This window comes from Knufia obscura (genome assembly GCF_036327395.1).
Source record: "Knufia obscura strain CCFEE 5817 isolate CBS 148926 chromosome Unknown scaffold_2, whole genome shotgun sequence".
Classification (NCBI taxonomy): domain Eukaryota; kingdom Fungi; phylum Ascomycota; class Eurotiomycetes; order Chaetothyriales; family Trichomeriaceae; genus Knufia; species Knufia obscura.
Window position 1 is genome coordinate 3,194,268 of NW_027042688.1, and position 21,569 is coordinate 3,215,836.

Genomic DNA, 21,569 nt, shown 5'->3' on the forward strand with positions numbered 1-21,569 from the left:
CCAGGTGGCCATAGGTACTGGCGAAGGATGAGTCTCTTGCGACAGCCCTGCTAGATGACATAGAGTCGATGTCCATCGGGCGGAATGAGCAAGGACAAGCCCGATGGCGGTGTGTATGTATGGAAAGATGGTAGAATGCTCGAAGGCCATGGTCGGCAGAGACAGGATCATGATGCCTGGGAGCCTGAAGCTTTCGAGAAACTTTTTGGAAGTCACGACTTTGGTGCTGGGCCGCAGTTGCCCTCAGTATGATTCTAGATATGTTACTGCAAGAGGTCGTTGCACGTTCAGCTGTTTTCCTTCTTGAATGAGTGTTTTTCGATCGCTTTGGAAAGCACGCTGGCCGGCTTCCTTCCCTCGTTCTATACATTGCGGGCAAAGATCATATCATTCTACGACCGCTCTCATGGCGGAAGTTGACTTTGACCAGGCTCAGGCCATTCCAGCAGCCAACCCTGCCAAGAGGGTCAAGCTGACTGGTAGAGCATTCTATGAGAGCATTGGAAGTCCTAAGATGATAGTGGCACCGATGGTCGACCGTTCAGAATTTGTCAGTACTGCCAACACCATCCCGCCATGAGCAATACCCAGTCCCGACCATCACCATGCTGACGACCGTTTCGACAGGCATGGAGATTCCTCACACGATCATATCTCGATGAGCAGAAAAACAAGGAACTGCTAGCATATACGCCTATGCTTCATGCGAGACTGTTCCAAGAACAGCCCAAGTTCCGCGATGCCCATTTTCAGCCAACGAAAGAGTCCCTTACCTCCAAGGAGAAGTCGCAAGTCCAGCCATATCTTGATGGGAATCCTCAGATCGACAGACCCCTCATTGTCCAGTTCTGCGCAAACAAGCCTGACGAGTTTCTGGAGGCTGCCGAGTACGTGGCTCCCTACTGTGATGCTGTAGACCTGAACCTTGGGTGCCCGCAAGGTATTGCGAAGAGCGGACATTACGGCGCTTTCTTACAGGAAGATCGAGATACCATACACAAGCTGATTCGCAAATTGCGGGACGACCTTGATGTGCCTGTGACAGCCAAGTTCAGGATCTTGGAAACGAAGGAGAAGACACTAGACTATGCAAAGATGATCCTGGATGCTGGTGCAAGCATCATAACTGTACATGGTCGAGAAAGACATCAGAAGGGTCACAAGACTGGGGTTGCAGATTGGCAGATGATACGCTATCTGAGGGAGAATCTACCCTCAGATACAGTTCTCTTTGCAAACGGCAATATCCTCAACGCCAGCGACATCGAGCCATGTCTCGAAGCGACAGGCGCAGACGGTGTGATGAGTGCAGAAGGCAACTTGAGTGATCCCACCATATTTGCGAAGCCACCAGAGGATGAAACTAGCAGAGATTATTGGAGAGATCCTCGGAATCCTGCAGTTGGTGGCTACAGGATCGATGGTGTTTTCAGGAGGTACATGGATATCATACATCGCTATGTCCTCGAGCAGGATCCACCTCAGAGATCTCCTCTGTACCTTCCCAGCGACAAGGTGCCGGAAGCAGGGCATGACACAGTTGTTGGCGAGGCTGATACAGGCACCGCTATGGCTGAACCTGTGACAGGAACTAAACGATCGAACGACATGATTGGGATGAACGGTGATACCGCAAAGCAAAAGTCATCGAAGAAGCAGAAGACGAAACGCGACAAGAAGGATATGACAGCAGTGCATAATCCGAACCTCAAGTCAATGCAAGGCCATCTGTTTCAGCTACTGCGCCCCATGCTGAGCAGTCACACCCACATTCGGGACGCACTAGCCAGGAGTCGCGCTGGTGATATAGCTGCTTTTGAGAATGTGTTGAGCATGGTTGAGGCGGCTGTAAAGCAAGGACTGGACGAAGAAAATGCTGAACTGCAAGCAATTATGCCTACAGTGAAGCAGGATGCAGATGAGCTATCAAGTACGAACGGCCATTCTCACCAGCATCAAGTCGATGAGCAGAGCTCTGAAGCAGCTAGAGAACGCTGCAAAAGACCATTCTGGGTCTGTCAACCACATGTCAGACCTTTACCAGATGAAGCCCTTAAGCTTGGAGCTATGCAGCTCAGCAAGAAAGAGAAGGAAGCACTTGCGCAAAGAGAAGCTGCAGATAGCGGCGTAGACGTCCAGAAGTTGAAGAATTATAGAACGCAGGAGATCGTGACCGATGCATTGAAACAAGCAGGTGGTATCGCGGAGGAAGAAATTGGCCTCAACAAATCACAAGCTCGTGTTGCAGAGACTCTTCCGACTGACGAGAAAGACAAAAGCCATTTACGACACGTAGATAATGAGCTGCCGAAGGAGGAAGCTTTGACGTGTGGTTGAACGAGGGCTCAAGCGCTTTTACCAGCTCCGAATCGTCACCCTCTACACAGTCATCAAACATACACTCTCTTCAGCATAATCGTCACCTAATTTTCGGACAGCTTACTCATTCTTCAATCGCCTTGTCGTAACGAGTGCGTCGATCTACAAGGCAAACAGGTGAAACGTGCTCAAAATTGTGTGAAAATGTTGGTTCAGCTAGACTCAAGCAAATTCACTTTCACATGCCAGGCTCATGAGTCATGTGGACCTTTTCCGCAAGGCAACAGTCTGCAACTGTCCTACTTAAAAGTGTTGCTGATTGCGGTCGGCTTCATCCTTCTTCTTCTCTTTCATGCATGCAGGGTGCAGCTGCATGAAAGATCTGTTGGTCCCCTTGGTGACCATAGCCTTTCATTAATTACACATCTGAAATGGGAAAAAGCTCTTTCATTAACTTGAACAGAGCATCCTCCCCAGTCGCTCTTTACTCATGCTAAAAACAGCTTGACCTCACATTCTTCTAGACGGGGCTATCATCCAGAATGGCTCTCCGCAACCGTCTGCTTCGAGATCTGGCAGAGTTGCAGCTCAACCCTTACCCAAATATCAAGCTCTTTCCTAAAGATGACGATATCAACACAGCCTGTCTCGTTCTCAGTCCGAACGGCGGCGCATCTTTGCATCTGACGATCAAGTTTACGACGGATTACCCGCTGTCCCCTCCTCAGATCACCATTCAATCATACGTGGTTCACCCCAACGTCTTCGACTCCTATATTTGCGCCTCTATCCTGAACACTACTGAGGGGTACACACCAGCGTACACGCTCAAAGGCATTTGCATTCAGATCCTCAGCTTCTTCAGCAGCGACACGCTCGAGCAGTCCTATGGCAATGAGACAGTCGATCTCACTGAATGGCGACGCACCGAGCAACGATATTCTCTCTATTTCAACCAGACGACATCGAAACACTATGTCTGTGAGCATTGTAGCTTCAATAAGTCTGCAAGCGCCTCTACTACAACCAACAACCGACCCTCGTCTGCTGCAAATACGTGGAGCGCCATTTGGCCAACACCAAGCGAGTCAAATGGCAGCACTGGAAGATCACTTCCAGAAAACAAGACGCAGCCTGCAAAGAGGATACCAGGACCTTTCCGACACACGACAGCGCTCCTAGCCAGGAATCCAACAATTACATTCGCTGGGCTTTTTGACCTACCGGACGAGCTCCTCGTCCTCATTTGCGACAACCTACAAACTGAAGAGCTCGCCCCATTCTCCCGAGCCTGGGACCGAATCGGCGGTGTGAACGGCATCGTCAGCAGCTTCAATATCATCCGCAACCGCGAGCTCATCTGCTTCTGCCTAAAGACGGACTTCAACAATGCCAAACTTGGGGTAGGAGTGCATATCAGTTCGGAAGGTCGCATCGGCAGGCTGGAAAGCGAATTCGACCTTCTGAGCTTGCAAGCATTCGAACAATTCCACATTCGCACGTCAGTACAGAGCCTCCGATTCGAAGAGTGGCTCCCTCTACCAATTTCACGCCGTCACTACACCTCCATCAAAGATCTCATCGAGCCACGGCTTCTTCTTCTGTCTCAGAAAGCTCGTTTTGCCACATGCTCTCCCGTTGAAGTCCTCTACGCATTCATGAACGACATCGTGGTCCGACTCAGCACCAAAGCAGAATCAAGCTCCACCCAGTCCAGCCTCGTTCACGCCTCCGAAAAAGCAATCGAATCATATTACCACCTCTTCCATCTCCTGCTCTGCCTCGCCACCCAAGATCCCCGCCGCGTCCGCACAGTCAATCAAACAATCCAAAACTTCCTTTACGGCAAGACCTCAAAGACCGACGTGCCCAATCTAGGCTACCTCCTCATCGCCTTCCTGATCTCCGATGCAGACATGACAGTTGACCTTCTCATGGCCATCATCCGCGAGACAGTAACACGAAACGTCGTCTGGATGCTCGACAAGCGCGGCGCAAACATGCCCGAACTATCCTACATGGAAGCGGACACAATTTCGCACTACCGCCTGCAGAAGACCTTCGACGCCTCCAAAACCTCATACCGTCTCCTCATGTTTCTCAATCTCTTCCGCACAACAATCCACCGTGGCCACAAGACACTCGTCCAAATTCGCGACGAACTATTCGATGCCCACGGCGCACCACCGAGAGGTACTGCAGCTAAACTCGCAAACGACATCAAGAAGCTCCAGGAGGTCAAGAACTTCCCAGAATTCATCAAGATCATGGGACTTACACCGCCGCCCGCAAGCAAGTTTACGAGTTTCTTGAGGGATTGTGTGGAGGATAGCATGAGGAAGGGGTATAGTGTTTGGGGGCTTAGTCAGGCGAGGGCGTTGACTGTGAGGAGGCAGGTTGATCCGGGTGTGGAGGAGAGGATGGATCCGAAGCCGGAGTGGCAGAGTAGGGGGACGTTTGGGGTCGGGTTCTTTCCTGGTGGTGGTAGAGGGGGTGGAGGGTTTGGTGGGGGGCGTGGAAGAGGTGGGAGGGGAAGAGGGAGATGATGCTAAGGCAGTGGATTAGATAGCAGCCACGATTACGTCTCGAGAAGTTCGCGACGAGAGCTGAAATGTAACTCTGTCAATTGCATGCTATTGTGAGCAACAAAGAGATTCACAACTTATATGGTGACCAAGCATGCGTGCATGTACGCATATCTCCCAGTCTCCCCAGTAGATCGTGTACACCAATCGAATTATCTACCAGCGCGCTTGAAATTTGAATAATCATATCAGATGTTGTTGATATCTCGTCAGGACGTCACTGTACAGTAGTCTTGGGATACGGTGGCCATGAATGATTTTATACCACGAGTCCAAACAGAAACCGCGTTGCACCCAGACCATGGCCAAGCTCGCAGTTGAATATAGGGTTCTCGAGATGGCGTTTCGACAGAATGTCGAGCACAACAAGTCTGTGAGATCTATACAGCATGCTGGTCGCCTATCCTACACAGGCTGTTCGTCCAATTTCATAGTCGTGTCTACCTGTTGTGGGCTGGCTATAAGCATAGCACGGAGTTTTCCGGGCTAATAGTGCCGCCCATGCGTCCAGATATTCGATCATCCGCCTCCAGTTTCGCCCACCCGGGGTTCGGGGCCCCACGGATATCGCCGACATTGCCTGAAGATTCACCTAGGCTCCGTAAGCGTCTCTGATGCTAAAGCTCCGAGCCATTCAGCCCCTAAGCCCACACGGCCGATCTCGTCAAACTGGCAATTCATTGCTATAATTTCTGTACCGCTTCGCCAGATGGGATGTTTGGAACAGCACGTCCCGGACTATGCTTCTTCACTCTGCATCCTTGTCAATACCATTGACTTATGCTATTTTCCTCTCGTGATCAGCTCCCAAGTTGACTGAATCGCTATCCTTAGTTATGGCAGACCCGACAATCGTTGTGGCCCATAGTCTCGCCAATTGGGTTAAAAGCTCGTCAATAGCCCGTCAATCTCCATGATCTCACCCATCGCCACCAGAACTCACACTTCCTCCCCGCGCACGTATCTCACTCTCTAGCAGTATCGGCGTCCCAGTAACCCTCCCCTGAGCACCCCTAGCCCATTTCCCAAGATGTGAAACTTGCCGCGCGTCATTCCAATCGAACAACTCCCATGGATCACCCGTGCGCCTCATCTCATCCGGCGTCCGACGATTGAGATACAACGTATTCGTATACTTCCCTCTCGAGATGTGTTCGATCCGGAACTTCGTCCAGTCTGGGACTCCAGTGTGTGGGATCTCAGCATCATAGTTGATTACGCCGCCGAGCTGGCTGTTGCGGTCTTTGACGGTGAAGGGGGCGATGAAGGGGAAGCTGATGTGTCCTTGGCTTGTTCGCTGGAATGCTGTTGCGTCGATTTGCGCTTTGGTGTCAGCGTCGATGAATTGAGCTGGTGTCTCGGCCCAATCAAAGTCGGTTTGCAGCTGGCTTACGCAATCAGCTTCCGCAGGCAGTGGGATGGGCTGGCCGTCGAAATTCATCCGCTGACCGTTCTGGTCTCCTTTGCTGTTGTCTGGACGATATCTAGGCCGTATACCTCTGCGCACCCATTCTCCCATTGAGTGGACAAGATCATAGTCGTGCTTTTCGAGAAAGTGCTGTAGGCTGTACCAGTCGGGCCTACCAGTATAGGTCACAAACAAAGAGAGACGACGGTCTTTCTCTTCTTGTGCCGCTTTCTTGGACTCTGCCTTGATGGGACCACGGAATTGATCAAGGAAATTCGCTAGAACGGCTCTGATATGCGTGACACTCCCAGAACCCCCGGTAGTACTCGACCGCACGAGTCAAGTTGTAGCGAGCCAACGCCAAGGACAAAGAGGCTTCAGCTCTGCTCAACCGAATCTTAGCATGCAGCCAGACCATGTCTGCGAATTTGCGAACCGCCAATCGACGCTCGAGATCAGGACTGGACGGATACCCAAGGTCTGCCAAGGTTCGTGGGACCTCTGACACACTTGGAACTCGCCCAGCCGCTCGCTCTTCGTCGAAATACTCCCTGATGTGCTGTTCCACAGCCTTACCGCCAATAAGAGCAGGTCCATAATTTGGGTGCTTCGGTTCCTTCGCCAGTCCGGGCTCATCCTCAGGCTTCGCTGCTTGCGGCTTCTCATCATTTCTCAGACAACCGACCCGACTTCGGTATCTCGCACTGCTTCGCATCACCAGCAAGATCGCCTCCGCTCTATCTACGTTCCATCGTGTCCTGGTCAGGACATGGTGAAGCTCATCGGCTGAATGCGGTATCATGCCGAGCCTGTTCCCCAGAGCCTCGCATAGGAGGTATTTTTCGGGAGCACTCATTGTCACGTCCGAGTCCGTCCCTGCCATGATGGCTGTGGCTCTACTGCTACTGTTGATGCCAGCTGATGTGCTCAATGCTCCAGTTTCTTGTGCTGAAAGCTTGTTCTTGTTCATATTCTCGGAGAGTGCCCCTGCGGTCGCACTAGTCTTAAGAGGTCCTGGACATTGGTATCAGTAGATAGAACCACTGATCACATTGCTGTAATGCAAACTTACCGTCAGAGACATTCAAAGGCTCAGCTTGCAGTGGATTCACGTCAGAACAGAACTATGATGATAGATCGGTCTTGGATGAGGTAATAGATACCTGGGCTTGGAAGAGATGTGGTGGAGGTTGAGTAAGTACTGACCATTATGGAAGACCACATGTTGTCTAAGCTAAAGTTTGTATCGACCGAAGCAAACAACAATCGACAGGACCACGAGCATTGTGCTCATCTGCGCAAACCATTTCTCCTGTCACCAGCTCTTCGCCTTTTCGTGCTTACTCTTCGTCTCCAGACTCGTCCTCAGTCTCAATCTCTGCCTCTGTTTGCACCTCCACCTCCCAAGGCCACTTATCCTCATTGGTATCAGTAGCATTGCCATGCGTGTCGAACGTCATGCCGTACAAATCACACAGCTTCTTCCATCTCTTTGCTAAATTGTACAGATTCACTGCATGTCTCGTTCGTCTCGGATTCATCTCTGAAGGTACAGTCTTGCCAGCGAATCGCGCATTCCACTTGTTTTCCCACCCATCTTTTGTGCCGTTACTGATGGTGAATGTTCTCTTCAATTCAGTATCATTCCGGTCCGGATATCGGAGTTTGTGGTGGACAAAAGCATCATCGACGAGCTGTTTGAGGTACTGTTTCTCCTCGACCGATAATCGTTGGCCAGCTTCTCGAAGGTTGACCTGCGTCGCCCGTCCCATCTTCTGCGACAGCCACTTGCGAAGATTCTCAATCATCTTCTTGTCATTCCAATCGAAGACCTCAGTTCGTTCGTCATCCGCGTGCCGGGTGCCCCCTTCAGCCACAGTTCGATTCTCGCCGCGCTCGGCAAGCAGTTGCTTGTTGCTCCAAGGCACGTTGTAGTACTTGCCGTTGGAGATGTATTCGAATCTGAACTTTGTCCAGTCTGGAGCTCCAATACGGGGCGGTTCAACATCGTAGTTGATAACACCACCCGCTTGTCTTATTTTGAGGTTACCCTTTTTGTCTCTGACCACCTTTTTCATTTTACCAAACACTGGGAACTTCCAAGAGCCACTAGAAGTCTTCTGCAAAGGGGACACATCGATATTCGCTTTCTTTTCGTCGCTCATGAAGGCTTGTGGCTCCACTGCCCAGTTTCCCTCATCGTCGAACTTGAGCTTGCGAAAAGTGTCTTTGGCTTCTGGCAGAGCGACTCGTTGGCCATCGAAGTCGAGACGGCGGCCGTAGCCTTCTCCTCTTTTACCTGGCTTGTCTGACTTATGTGTAATGGGCTCGATACCGTCTCTGAGCCAGCCCGCAATGGCTTTGACTAGATCGTCGCCATACTTGGTGAGATGTAGCTGGCCGCTATACCAGCTTGGATATCCGGTGTATGTGAGGAGAAGAGCCAGGCGTATGTCTCGCTCAGACTGTACGTCCTTGGCGTCCTGGTGTCCAGTGGCAAGGAGTCGCATGCGGTCAAAGAAGGTAGATAGGGCAGCACGAGTTGTCTCAACGCTGTCATCGTTGTGGTAGTAGTCAACAGCCCGTTCAAGGTTCCACTTGGCAAACCCAAGGGCCAATGCAGCCTCACTGCGACTGAGAAGGATGTCATAACGTTGTAGTACGATATCGGCGAACGTACACACCGCTTCTCGTCGTTCGTAATCGGCGTTGCCGCTCCAAGCAAAAGTTGCCCCCATCAGCTTTCCTGGAAGGTCGACAGAGACGTCAGACAAGCTTGACAGGTGCTCGTCGATCGTGTAACCTCCGATATATGTTGGGCCCAAGACGTCTTCTGTGCTTGGCTCGTAATCTGGAGACTGTGACACATTTGTGGTCTCTCCCTCTTCTGAACCTGCCTTGAGGTGGTCTCCCCAGCTTCGACGGCTTCTGCGATCGGCCTGCCAATGGTGAAACAATGCTTCTGAGTGGTCGACATCCCAGTCGACGGCCTTTAGGATACTCAGAAGATCTTTGGTTGTATGTGGTGTAGGGCCTATCCGATTCTCAAAGGCGAGGAAACGGTGAGACTTATCGTTGGGAGTAAGCTCATCATTTGAAGCAGAAGTGAGCGGACTAGCAGGATTTGTGCCTGCAGTATCAGGATTGTTGCGAACCTGAGTGGCTTCATCCTCACTCTGCACTTCATTGTCTGTCTCTTCGATAGCAACATCTGCAGGGTCTTGGTTCAAGAAGTATTCTAAACTTGAGTCAGTACAGTCCCATTCGATACTTCAACATGAATTTACTTTGTGCAGCGCCATCAAAGTCCATAATTGTATCAGTCATCCTTGACACCTGTTTCACTGTATCATTATCGTCAGCATGAGAGATCGGTGAAGAGGGACTGAATGAGGGTCTGACTTACGATTCGTGCCTCGTGGTTGCAAAATCAGTATGGTCTATGCCCAAGGAATGAAGAGGACAAGAGAAGTGACTGAAAATCGTGTCAAGTTGATCAAGAGTCGGTTGAGAGATATGTGTTCCTTTGTTGAGACTCAACAAACAAGTAGAAGTTTGGAGAAGTATCGTGAGATCTAAGGTGTAGTTGAAGAAAGAATTCTGACTGGCGTGGAAAGTACGACTCAAATAGTCGAAGGCAGGTGCAATCGCGTTGTGCACTGCAGGTGACTTTATCCGAGCTTTGGTTGTCGGTCGGTCATTGACACTTCTCCTGCATATATTAGCGATTAAAAGAATTGCTTGGTCAGTGGAAAACACGAGTGAAGTGAAAGGCTAGATGACAGTAGATGCAAGCACTTTCATAATGCCTCGCCACCTTCAGTTTGACCAGATAGGGTCCATCAATCTCACTTCCTCGACATCGACTCCGCTCGGGCTTGCACTTGCCGTCTTCGCTATTCCAAAAATGATGCTGACGTCCTATTAACCTCACGTTTAACATGTTCAACTACGCAGCCACCCCAGCAACTACCGAAGCGACCCGGCTGAACAAGTCTCTAGCACCTGGTGCCCTAGCCGTTGTTTCAAACTTGAAAACGTCCTCGAGCGACCGCTGCACGCCTTCAATAGCGTTTTGTTTGACATCCACCGTACCCGTCACTTCCTTCCTTCCAGATCCAAACACGTTTTCCAAACTGCTTCTTACAATGGCCTTCTCAGGCACATCCTCTTTGATCGCCAATGCCATGCTCGATGAGCCAGGAGGCACGATGCTGCTCGTCCGGCCTTCGCCATCAACAATCAGGAACCCACCCTTGTCCTTCTCAGCAAGCAGGATATGGATCTGGCCATATACCTGTTCTTCCAGCAGTGGCCCCTTCTCAATAGCATTGACATCAAACAGAATGATCCTGCTTGGTGCCCTAGTATCCCGCTCACTCACCGCAACCGCCACAATCCCACTCCTCACACTCACAGCCATCCGCGACTTCGCATAGCTGAACTTCTCGTCGATCTCAATGGCGAGCCTAGTCGCCATACTCACAGTATCATAGACGACAAACCGCTCCGATAACCCCAGAAGATATCGACCACAAAATGCAAGTTGCGTGGTTCCACTGCCCACTATCCCAGGTAAACTCGCAGCAACCTTCGCACTCTTCGCATCAACAAGATGCACACGCGCTTTCAAGTGGCTGTTGACCGACCAACCTGCCGCTAACACCGATCCATCCTCCGAGAACGCCAAGCTCGCAGACTTAGGATCGGGAGAGACCGTCGCGTCCTGTAGTGGAATCGTATGATCACACGTCCACGTGAACAATTGCTGGCCCTGCGCGTCGCGCACTGGGACACCTGCTCGAATCCGTGCTTTGGGCGAGTACAGCTTGAGCGTGCGTGTGCTGTCTGCAACTGCAACTTGATGGCGAACAGGATTGACGGCCACTGCGAGTACCGCTTGTTTGTTCGATGTAGAGGTAGGTGAGGCGGCAATTGGTTCATCGATGCGCGTGTTGAGTTCCCATTTATCCGTCCCTGTGTCGCTTGCTGTGTTGTTTGTGCCCCAGAAGCGAAGGAAGCACTCGACTAGTCCTGCTTTGGACGTCTGATCGGCGCGGGACAGATACATCTCTCGAGTATCAATGTCGTTTGGAGACCACTGGTCCACTGTGACGAGCCACTTGCCGTCATGACTGATGTCGAGGTGTGTCACATCTGGTTCTTTGAGTGGTTGACCATTTGGTCCAATATTGATTGTTGAGACGAGGTTGCGCGCTAATGCTTGGCGCGAAAGCTGGAGGTGAGAGGCTACATCGTAGGTCTGGAGCATGTTGGTGGATTTCTCTGTGGGCTTGAGCGATGGATTGGAGTTTTGTAAGGAATATGCGAGGAGTAGTCTGTCTGCGTGATTTGGATGAAGTGTGGCGGGCAGGGAGAGGCTTGGTAGGAAGGGTGCCCGTGATGAAGCATCGAATGCTAGACTGCTTATGTTGGCAAAAGGTTGAAGATCGGATGTTGAAAGGACCATAGTTGAATTGTCTCCTAGGCGCAAGGCGTAGGCGGAGCCCTGATGAGAAACTGTCGCGTTGAGTATGGCGGTGGTCAAGTGAGGTAGAACTTGCTTCTGGTTGGTTTCGAGTTGCCAGATTACTAAGACTGTTTCGTCGCCGCCAGAGATAAGGTAATTTGAGTCTGGAGAGAACTTGACTGTCCGTGGTGCTGCTCTATGCCAATGAAGCCTTCGGATGTTGAGGTCGTTGCTGGTATTTGCGTTGTTCAGAACATCGCTGAGCAGATGGATCTCGCCGGTCTTCAATCCAACCGCAACATTGACAATGGGCTGATTTGACCCTTTCTTGGCTTGTTTATGAGGAGGCAAAATCTGAGCATCGAAGCAGACGATCTTGCCATTGACTGAGACCTCTTTCCAGTGGAACGGCGCCGCTTCTTCGCCATTATCGGCACCAAGTTGACCGATCAGAATACTGTCCTTCGAACAGACCGACACAATACCCAGCTCAGCAGCGAAGCATATTTGTGGTTTGATGAGCATCTTCTGGGACAAGAGATGCCTTCTGCCGACTTGTCTGCCACCTGCATCCAGTGCTAGACTAGTCATGTTGTAGGAACCATCGTCGGCTTCGTTGATCATTAGTAAGCCGTCACCCTCTTCACCAGAAGAGGTAGAGGTGATTGCAGTAACGCTGCCATTGAAACCTAGGCTCCATATCTTCCGGCCTGTGGTCCAGTCGTACTTTAGGAGACTGCCATCCTTCAGCCCAACAGCAAGGTATTGCTCTTGTGGCAGTATCTGGGCATATGTGACGATTTCCGAATTCTTAGCAACATGCAGCGTCCGAACAAGAAGCGAGGTTTTGGTTGCATAGACGTGGATATCCTGCTTGGTAGCTAGTATCAGAAATTGCTCGTCCGGGGTCAAAACAAGGTCGTGATCGATGAAGGCACCTCCTTCAGGCCGCGTTATACTCCAGTCATTCGGGCCTCTCGACTTCCCAATCACGGCCTTCTCATGTTTGTGCTTGTGCTTCCCACTCGTTTTGGCCTCTCCTTTGCGATCCTCTTTGCTTTCGCGTCGGTGCTCTTTCTTCTGTTTGCGCTTGGTCTTTTCTTCCTTGGTCCCATTGTCCTTCGGGCTGTGAGAGCGGTCTTTCGTCCTCGATAGCACGAGCTCAACCTGCGAATTGTGCTGGTCAAACTGTGGCTTGCTTTGCCTCTTCGACCTAGCTTTCTTCTTTTCGCTTAACCGTCCTTCTGATTCGGGCTCAGGCTTACCCTTGACTTCACTTTTGACAACTGGGCTACTCGTACTTCCAATCTGCTTCGACTTCTTGCTCTTTTTCTTCGAATGTTCTTGGGATGCGAAACCTGGTTCTTGCTTCACGTCTGTTGAAGTCGCCTGCTTTTGTGTGATGTTTTGAGGCTTTGGCGTGGAACTCGGGGCATCGGTCGCTGAGTCTGCCTGAGCTGTACCTGGCGGTTGCTGAGATACTTCTTTACCTCGCCGGCGTCGGCTCTTCTTACTCGGTGATGCACTTTGCGTGTGAGCAGTGTCCTTGCCAAATGCCTGCTCGGCGTCTCGCTTGCTTGTTTTAGACATGCTTCTCTGTATCGAAGAGCACTAACTCGGTGTCAGGCTAGAAGCATTCTCGTCTGAAGTGTCTACAGTCCATGTCTGGATTGTTCGAACTTTTTTCTCCGCACTCTTGTACGGCTCTGATATGTTGCCGTACTTTTTCCGGCTAGTCCACTCACGTGATGGGCGGCTCCGGTCGCTCGAGTACACCTTGCTTTCTGCTTGTTCTCGGTCTGACAAGGTAAGATGTGCATAACATGGCGACCTATGGCTTTTGCATCGGTGGCAAGAGGTTCCTCGCATACCCGTACCTATGATACCTTGTCGTTGAGTAATCCCTGCACGCACGGCTGAGCCTGCGTACCCAGCTCGGGGCAATACAGTGTCGTGGTCTCGAAACTGAGTCCATGAATATGTACTGCCCTTGATGCTAACGAATACAGCATTGGCTGCTGCTCGAGCTGCTTAGCTTGGTAGTCTGGTAGGTAAGCGAAGGCTCTTTTATAACGTCCAATCAGAAGTGTCAGTGCCCTACATGTTACTTTAGGTGCTCAGCCTCATTCAGATATGATTCAAGTAAGTCGTTCTCGCCTTCCAAGTTTCGTGCAGCCTGCTGCAAACTTGCATGTCTGTTAATCATCATGCATCTGCTCAATACACAGACGTTGAAGCTCGAGCATTACAACAGTGAGTACGATGTCCCGTACTGCACCCTGTCACATCGATGGCTGCCCGGCGACCAGGAGATGTCATATCAAGAAACGGGTGACATTCATGCCTCCTCCAAACGAGGCGCTGTCAAGGTCCGAGCGGCATGTTCAGTGGCACGGGGTATGGCCTACAGGTATATCTGGGTTGATACCTGTTGTATCGACAAAACCAGCAGTACGGCGTTGAGCGAAGCGATCAATTCCATGTATAGATATTACCAACGTGGGCAAAAGTGCCTCGCATATTTTGCAGATTCGCGAGCTGGCGACAATATGTCCTTCGAGCGTTCCAAATGGTTCACTAGGAGTTGGACATTACAAGAACTGCTTGCTCCCCCGGAGGTCGTCTTCTATGATGCACGGTGGGCCCCAGTCGGTACTCGCACATTGCTCCGCTCCTGGATCTCAGCGGCCGCCAACATCGACGAATCTGCTCTGGATGGTGGCACGCCTCAACGATTTTCCATCGCAGAGCGAATGTCTTGGGCCGCAAGAAGGTCAGCCGCAAGAACCGAAGATATAGCATACAGTCTGATGGGTCTGTTCGATGTCAACATGCCTATGCTCTACGGTGAGGGTGCAAAAGCCTTCACCAGGTTGCAAGAGGAGATTATCAAGCATTCCGATGACCAAACTCTGTTTGCCTGGTCCGCTGAACCAAGCCCGATGCCTTCAGGATTGTTAGCCACATCGCCTCGAAACTTCTTGAACGGCAGTCAGATGCGCCCTTCGACTTTTGGAGCTTTACCTTCCGAAATATCACTTACTCGGAGCGCCATAGAAATGAAATTGTCTATGTTTACTCTTAAAGATATATGGAAAGATGGTATCTTCCTAGCACTGCTCGATGTGGTTCGAATGGAACGCGCCGGCGTCTATAAATGCGTCGGGATATTCCTCACTCATGAGAAAGGATACACGGACAGTTGGTACAGAATTGCACACCCGAACGGCACGCACCTGTTCAACAGTCCATACGAGAATTTCGCTTTCTCAGGAGCGAGAAGAGACAGTGTTCGCATATGTCCACCACAGCCCGTGAACCAGCTCAGCCGATGTCCTGTACTTTTCGTTACCAGCCCCTCCATCGAGCTTGCCAGTCCGGCCGACTGCGTAAACCGGGTACATTGGCACAGTAACTGTCAGATTTCGATCATTGGCTCTTCCATATTGCCCCTAAGATACCTAAATGTGTCACGCGAGCGCTCGAATCCTGTCTGCACAATTGATCTGACAGCCAGAAAAGCAAGTGTGCAATTCATCCATTTTGGATTTGACAATACCCAACGTCCAGTATGTTTGATTACTGACGCTTCCTATGCTCACTACCGCAAACGAAAACAATTCCTCGCCGAATGGCACGAGGGTCTCGTGGAGCGTATCTCATCAATCAAAGAAGATAAGGAAACCAATTACATCTCGGACTTCTGGAGGATAATGTCAGTAGAACCAGAACAGTTTCCCACTCGTACTGCTCTCGAGGAAGCAGATATTGAGTATGAGTTCGGCTTCCCATGGAATGAGATCAACGACAGGAAGCTAACCCCCTATAGACACCATATCGGATTCTGGGCCGTCATCGGAAATGCTGGTCAAGACCTTCGCTTCTCGCTAGACTTCGGTGTAGGACACTCTCATGTCAACCACATCCATCCATTAAATTCCACAAACATACATGAGCGAATGAAATACACAGCGGACATAGCATTCGTGCAAACAATGCATTCCTCAGAAACAACGTGGCATATGACTGTCAAGCTGCATGATGAACCGTTAAATGAACGATCAACCAAAGCATCAACCAAGCCATCAAGCGAACCATCAAGCGAACCATCAAGCGAACCATCAACCGAGTCGTAAGACACTGGTCAGTGGTCAGAGCTTGAGTCGTTCCAGGTGGTGTCCTGGATTGAGTGAGCTCAACAGCGAGCAGACGACAGTTCTACCGATTCCTCCGCAGACCACCACAGCAGCAACTTCAGCACCCGAGCATAGCTGTACAAGTCGCGATCACCCTTTCACTTTCTACAACGACGCGTGCGACAAGATGACCACAACTAGACCATACGCAAGTCAGAAGGAACCCACGCCGCACACGAAGTTCATCTTCAGGAAATCGAATGAAGCTAAGCTAGGCTGAGCTGGAGTATATGTTTCTAGAGCTGAGTGTACATGTCCTTGAGGGTGTGCAGCATTGGAACTACGGACGCAAAGCGGTCAACGTGCCGGATTTAAAAGACAAGACTGCTCACTGTCTGCAAAGAAATCCCGCTTTACACAACCATGAAGGCTCGCCCTCAGATGGGAGTCTCTACACTACACTAGGTACGACTGATATGTGTTCGAACGTGCACGCGATGCAGAACGAGGTGTCCTGGTTTTCAAAACAACTCGTACTCGGCGCACGTTAATCAAAGTACAATGTCTCGACTGTCACCAAATGTCTTCTTATTGCTCGCTTGCTTACACCACTCCTCGTGCCGGCCGCTACAGTACTAATCTGCATCCGCTCGCCCGCTCGCTTGCTCGCTCTCTTCCATATACCGCTCGCTAATCTAAAGCGTACGTAGATAAATACAACCCAATCAAATACAGATTAGAAGGATAACATCAACCTGTACAGAGAAAGGCAAATATTAGGTACTTCTGTTCATGGTCCTCCTTCCCATCCATGTATCCCTCCTACGCCAGTGTGCAGCGCCAGATGCTGCAACAAGTGTTCCATGTATCCATCCATCCCACAACGCCTGTCGCTGATGCATGCACGCACACATGAATGAATGCTCGCAAGACTGAAAGCACAATAACACAACACAACACACCACCTCGACAACGCCCGCCTCGTCTTCGATTCAAGACAGCCCATCAATACTGCAGTTTTGGCGCCTCATACTATCGGTACTCCGAATCTGCTCGAGCTCTCCTTCGCCGGAAGAAATCCTGCACCTTCTTGACTGCTCCCGTCCCACCAGCCTTGTGGGTATCCTGATCATATGCGTCGTTGAACTTTCTGGGCTTGGTAAGGGTGTTTCGCCCCTGGGACATCGAAGGTCGCGATTGCGACACGTTGGCGTCTGAGTATTGCGCGAGTTGGTTCTGGCTGTTGCCTCGTTGGTGCTGCTGTTGGAACTGCTGCTGTGAGTTGTTGTCATACACGCCCGTGCTGCCGTAGACATCGCCTTGTGATTGCTGTGGTCGGTGACCATAACCTTGAGATTGAGGTTGTGCCGGTCTCGAGTAGTTGAAGTTCCGTCGGTCTTGTTGACCGTCTACACTGCCCGCGCCATATGCGCTATCATTCGTGGGCGGGCGTCCATATTGCTGCTGTTGTTGCTCAGGAGTGTACGTTCTTTGACTGTCTGAATCGGGTTTGCCCCTGATGCCCATGGCTTGCAGTAGTGACATTCTCTTATTTCCAGAAGGCTTCTCTGGTTCTTGGTGTTCAATTTCTTGGCTCTCCTTCCTACGGAAACCAAGTGAGAATGAACGTTTACTATCCGTCGACATCCTAGGCTGAGGTTCTTCCGCAGGGTAGGAGTTTTTCATGGCTGTAGGTGGGTACTTCCTGCCATTCTTCTGGCGATCATCATCTCTTTGTTTCTTGTGGACTGAATTTGACCGACCAAACAACTTCTCACCCAGGCTACTAAGCGTGCTGGATCTTCTGTGATGGCCGGGCGCTTGGTTTTTGGTCGGCGGTGGTGGTGGTGGGTTCATGGCCTGCTCCGCCATCGATTGACCAATTGAGTTTTGTGCGCCATGCTGATACTGAGGTCCGGAGATGTTGTAGTTGCGCACTTCCTTCCGTGGCTGCGTCACTTTCCCCTGCGCAGTCGCGGTCTGGACCGATGGCGCGACCGGCTGACCATATGATCCACGTGATGGTAGCCGCAAATCTGATCTTGTTGGTCCATTTGCAGATGTCAACGACCCTTGCGTCGAAGGCCGGGTCGTATATTGATGCCCAGAAGGAGCATTGTTCGCGATCACTGCACCTGTAGCATCAGAGGTAGACCTCGGCATGTCACGCATAGGCCGTACAGGGGCAGCAGTTGTTTGCTGTGGCGGACTCTGTGTGGTCGTAGCGTGTTGTCTTTGTTGCTGGGTCGGTGCTTGCGGCAGAGGTTTGGTGTTGCTGTTTGGTATAGCAGAGATAGCTTGAGGGCCAGCCGTAGTTCGTGTCATGGCTTCAGGAGCGACACGATCAGTGTGCTGTTTAGGTGGAACATATTCGGCTTGCAAAGTGTGCCGAGTCGGTATCCGCTCTTTTCTAGGCTCGTCGCCAATCGCTTCGTGGGCTGTTCGCGGAGGCTCTTGTCGAGGTGAGGTTGACGAAGGCACACGGACGGAGGTGCTGCGACCCATCGTGGCAGTCTCGGCTTCTGCAACTAGGTCAGTATTAGAGTGTTGAACCATGGCTTCGATGACCTTACCATTGTTGATCGTGCTGTTCGCGATGTCGGCAATGTTGGTAGTGCTACTAGTAATATGCGCCACAACATGATGGTACTCAGTCAGCCAGCTGTGCCTTGCAACCTCGAATAAATCGGCTCTTTTTCGTGGATCCGGCACCAATATCCGTCGCAAAAGGTCCCGAGCATGTGGTGTGACATACTCGGGAAAGGTTAAGGCAGTCGAAGTGATGTACTTGTACAAGAGGTTGATATTGTCACCCTCTGGATTGGCTGGATCGTCATCGAAGGGTAGGTAGCCAGCGAGCATGGCATATAGGATGACACCGCAACTCCACACATCAACTTTCCGGCCAGTGTATAGTGAATCGCTCACGACAAGTTCTGGTGCGGCATAACAGGGTGAACCGCAGCTCGTCTGCATCAAATCACCTCTCCTCAAACCGTGCTGATCAAGCCTGTCGAGCTTGTACTTTCGCACAAAATCCTTGTTGCCGAGGTTGTATTCAATTTCTGGGGATAGCTCGTCCTTTTCGTTGAAGGTGTTTGCAAAGCCAAAGTCGGTGATGATGATGTTCTTGTTCTGATCAAGTAGGAGGTTCTCGAGCTTCAAATCTCTGTGAACGATGCCCTTCTTGTGCAGGTAGCCGACGCCAGAGACAAGCTGCGCGAAGAGTCGTCTGGCAGAAGGATCTTTCAGGTAACGCTGATTGAGTATGTAATCGAAGAGTTCACCACCCGATGCGTACTCTAATATTATGCCAATATGTCTCTCGGTCTCGACCATTTCGTGCAACTGAACAATATTCGGATGGTGCAGCTCTTTCAGGATAGAGATCTCACGGTAGATCTTGGGCAATCGTGTAGGGTTGGTCGCAACGGATTCTCTTCTGATCAGCTTTATGGCAACCTGGCTGCTGCCATCTTTCTTCCAACCTAGCTTCACCTTTCCAAATTCACCCTCACCAAGCGTCTGGCCCAACACATAGTCGCCGAACTGTATTTCCCTCCTCTTTGATTTGGAGTAATCCTGCCGGCGCTGTGGTCCTCTGGTCTCTTCGTTGTAGGGTTCGTGTGTGAGGCCCATGGCGCGGGCTTCGGGGGTAGGTGCCATGGGTTGAGCTTCTGCTATCCTTGCACGCATCCGTTCTTCGTCAACAACAGGGTCTGTCACAACAACACGATTGATGACTTCGCTATTCTCTCTCATCATACCTGGATGCTGGGCCATGGTAGGTTCTGGACGGCTTTGTTGTTGGAAAGGCTGTTCATGGCCTCTTTCTCTTGAGCTTGGGGCACTTTGAGGAGCTTCGGGGCTATGTGGGTCTCTTCTTCGGGAGCGTGCAGAAGTTGCAGTATCATCTCGAGATCGATCGGTCGGTTGGTCCAGGTAATCTCCGCCATTTTGTGTAGCATAGACATCGGCATCCTTCCTCGCCGACCTCGAGCTGGTTGTCTGGCCAGGTGATCGCGCAGAAGTTGTGCGCGGCGGGACATATGGCTGGCCCTCGTACTGGTCTCTCTGGCCTCGAGAATGTATAGGCAGGGTTATATTCTGGTTACCCTGGGCGTAATCGTCGGAGTTATTCCCTATATCGTAGTGCCGCTGCGAGGTTGGCGATGCATGGGCTCTTCTCGAATCGCGTGATTGCTGGCTACTAATCGCGTACACATTGTGCCCAGGTAACCGAGTGTCGTCGCTTCCTGGCTGCTGCAAGTATTGCTGGCTAGACGAGGCCGAGTTCGGGTAAGGAGCCGATGTTATTGGGACATGCTGATCGTAATGATGAGGCTGTTGGGCAGCGTGCATGGCAGTGGCAGACATGTCAACAGCAATGTCGACAGTCCGTTGCCCAGCTGGTCAAGAGCTGCAAATGAATGCAGCCGACGTGTGACCTGGTCCAAGCTTGTCCTTTGTGGTTGACTTGATGCCTTATCGCATGCATATACCAATGTTTTATCACAGGTAAAGGCTCTCGACGAGATAACGCGACGAGACTGGCGGCGGAGGACGGTCGTTGACTGCTTGTCGGTCGCGGGGGAGGCAGGCGACGCTTGGGACAGACCAGATAGATGATGTGGCCGCCGGTCGAGGTGCGATGCGTTGCAAAGGGACGTGTTTACAAGGTGCGGTGAAGTGTTGAAGATGGCCCGATTGAGCTGCACCTCTGCACTCTGCACTCGCTGCGCGCAGGTCGAGAAATCGACTAAGGCAGTACCGAGTAAGCGTGAAATTGCGTTGAAAGTGGAGGTGGCTGGGAAACTTAAGCAGAAAGATTATCGAAGACTAGAATCGATGAACCTCAAACTCACTAGTCAATCTAGCATGATGCTTCGATAATTGGAATTGGAAGTGTAGTGTACAATTACTTTGCTTCAAACAAACGATTGATTGTCTAAATCTTGTTGTGCTCGCTCCTTCGAATTTGCACAATACAAGCAGGGGCGCCAAATTCTGTATCCAGCAGCCATGTCCAAGGTCGCAGCTGCCACTTAACACCTGCCAGACACGCCCGGAGCCAGCATGTCGCTTGATGGAACAGCGCATCAGACAGGCACTAGACGAGTTGGCGTGCCCCAAGGGCTAGTGAAGCTCCACTAGTCTGCCGGAGTCGCGGTCTACATATGGTCGTAGTAATCCTCCGATGTTGCTTCAAACATACACCTTGCCTTGATGTCGAACCGCCAGGCTTCAATCATGAATTTGTACAACCCAGATCTCAAATAGGCAGGATCTCCTAGCTGTTGGTGAGAATGGAAGTCCTCAGGCAGATATTCACATGCTTCCGTGGAGCTTGTGCGTCCAATAGGGAGCAGCCTCATCTCCGAGAGCCAGACCAGGTTGAGATGATGATCGCCGCTCCTTCTTCACGTGGAAAAAACATGCAAGCAGGGTTGTCTACAGACGAAGTTATCGAGAGTTTCTTTAGCATGCAAGTTGCGCAGAGTATCCTGCAACCGTGAAAAACTGTAGACAGTTCATCGCAGTGTTGCGAACCAAGGATGCTTACCGCGGCTGAAGTATGCTCCATCGTAGATGATACGCGTGCGATGTAAAGCTCCTATGCGCGTCATATAGGGGCGCGCGAGTACTGATCA

General features: G+C 51.1%; 7 protein-coding genes across 7 annotated transcripts; 3 read left to right on the forward strand and 4 right to left on the reverse strand.

Moving 5' to 3' along the window:
- Positions 1-406: 406 nt before the first annotated feature.
- On the forward strand, positions 407-2,337 carry DUS1 (tRNA dihydrouridine synthase; the record flags this gene model as incomplete). The annotated part of the gene is made up of 2 exons (XM_064871461.1): positions 407-550; positions 628-2,337. 2 exons carry the CDS (start codon positions 407-409, stop codon positions 2,335-2,337), a joined length of 1,854 nt encoding a protein of 617 aa, XP_064733914.1.
- Positions 2,338-2,861: 524 nt separating this feature from the next.
- On the forward strand, positions 2,862-4,865 carry PMZ80_003033 (uncharacterized protein; the record flags this gene model as incomplete). Its single annotated transcript, XM_064871462.1, has 1 exon — positions 2,862-4,865. The coding sequence occupies one exon, from the start codon at positions 2,862-2,864 to the stop codon at positions 4,863-4,865; it is 2,004 nt and encodes a 667-aa protein (XP_064733915.1).
- A 958-nt stretch (positions 4,866-5,823) lies between these two features.
- On the reverse strand, positions 5,824-7,282 carry PMZ80_003034 (uncharacterized protein; the record flags this gene model as incomplete). The annotated part of the gene is made up of 2 exons (XM_064871463.1): positions 5,824-6,616; positions 6,672-7,282. 2 exons carry the CDS (start codon positions 7,280-7,282, stop codon positions 5,824-5,826), a joined length of 1,404 nt encoding a protein of 467 aa, XP_064733916.1.
- A 370-nt stretch (positions 7,283-7,652) lies between these two features.
- PMZ80_003035 (uncharacterized protein) lies at positions 7,653-9,624 on the reverse strand (the record flags this gene model as incomplete). The annotated part of the gene is made up of 2 exons (XM_064871464.1): positions 7,653-9,550; positions 9,600-9,624. The coding sequence occupies 2 exons, from the start codon at positions 9,622-9,624 to the stop codon at positions 7,653-7,655; spliced, it is 1,923 nt and encodes a 640-aa protein (XP_064733917.1).
- A 637-nt stretch (positions 9,625-10,261) lies between these two features.
- Positions 10,262-13,372, reverse strand: NAN1 (NET1-associated nuclear protein 1; the record flags this gene model as incomplete). The annotated part of the gene is made up of 1 exon (XM_064871465.1): positions 10,262-13,372. One exon carries the CDS (start codon positions 13,370-13,372, stop codon positions 10,262-10,264), a length of 3,111 nt encoding a protein of 1,036 aa, XP_064733918.1.
- A 959-nt stretch (positions 13,373-14,331) lies between these two features.
- PMZ80_003037 (uncharacterized protein) lies at positions 14,332-15,918 on the forward strand (the record flags this gene model as incomplete). The annotated part of the gene is made up of 1 exon (XM_064871466.1): positions 14,332-15,918. The coding sequence occupies one exon, from the start codon at positions 14,332-14,334 to the stop codon at positions 15,916-15,918; it is 1,587 nt and encodes a 528-aa protein (XP_064733919.1).
- Positions 15,919-16,950: 1,032 nt separating this feature from the next.
- On the reverse strand, positions 16,951-20,280 carry PMZ80_003038 (uncharacterized protein; the record flags this gene model as incomplete). Its single annotated transcript, XM_064871467.1, has 1 exon — positions 16,951-20,280. The coding sequence occupies one exon, from the start codon at positions 20,278-20,280 to the stop codon at positions 16,951-16,953; it is 3,330 nt and encodes a 1,109-aa protein (XP_064733920.1).
- Between the last annotated feature and the right edge of the window lie 1,289 nt (positions 20,281-21,569).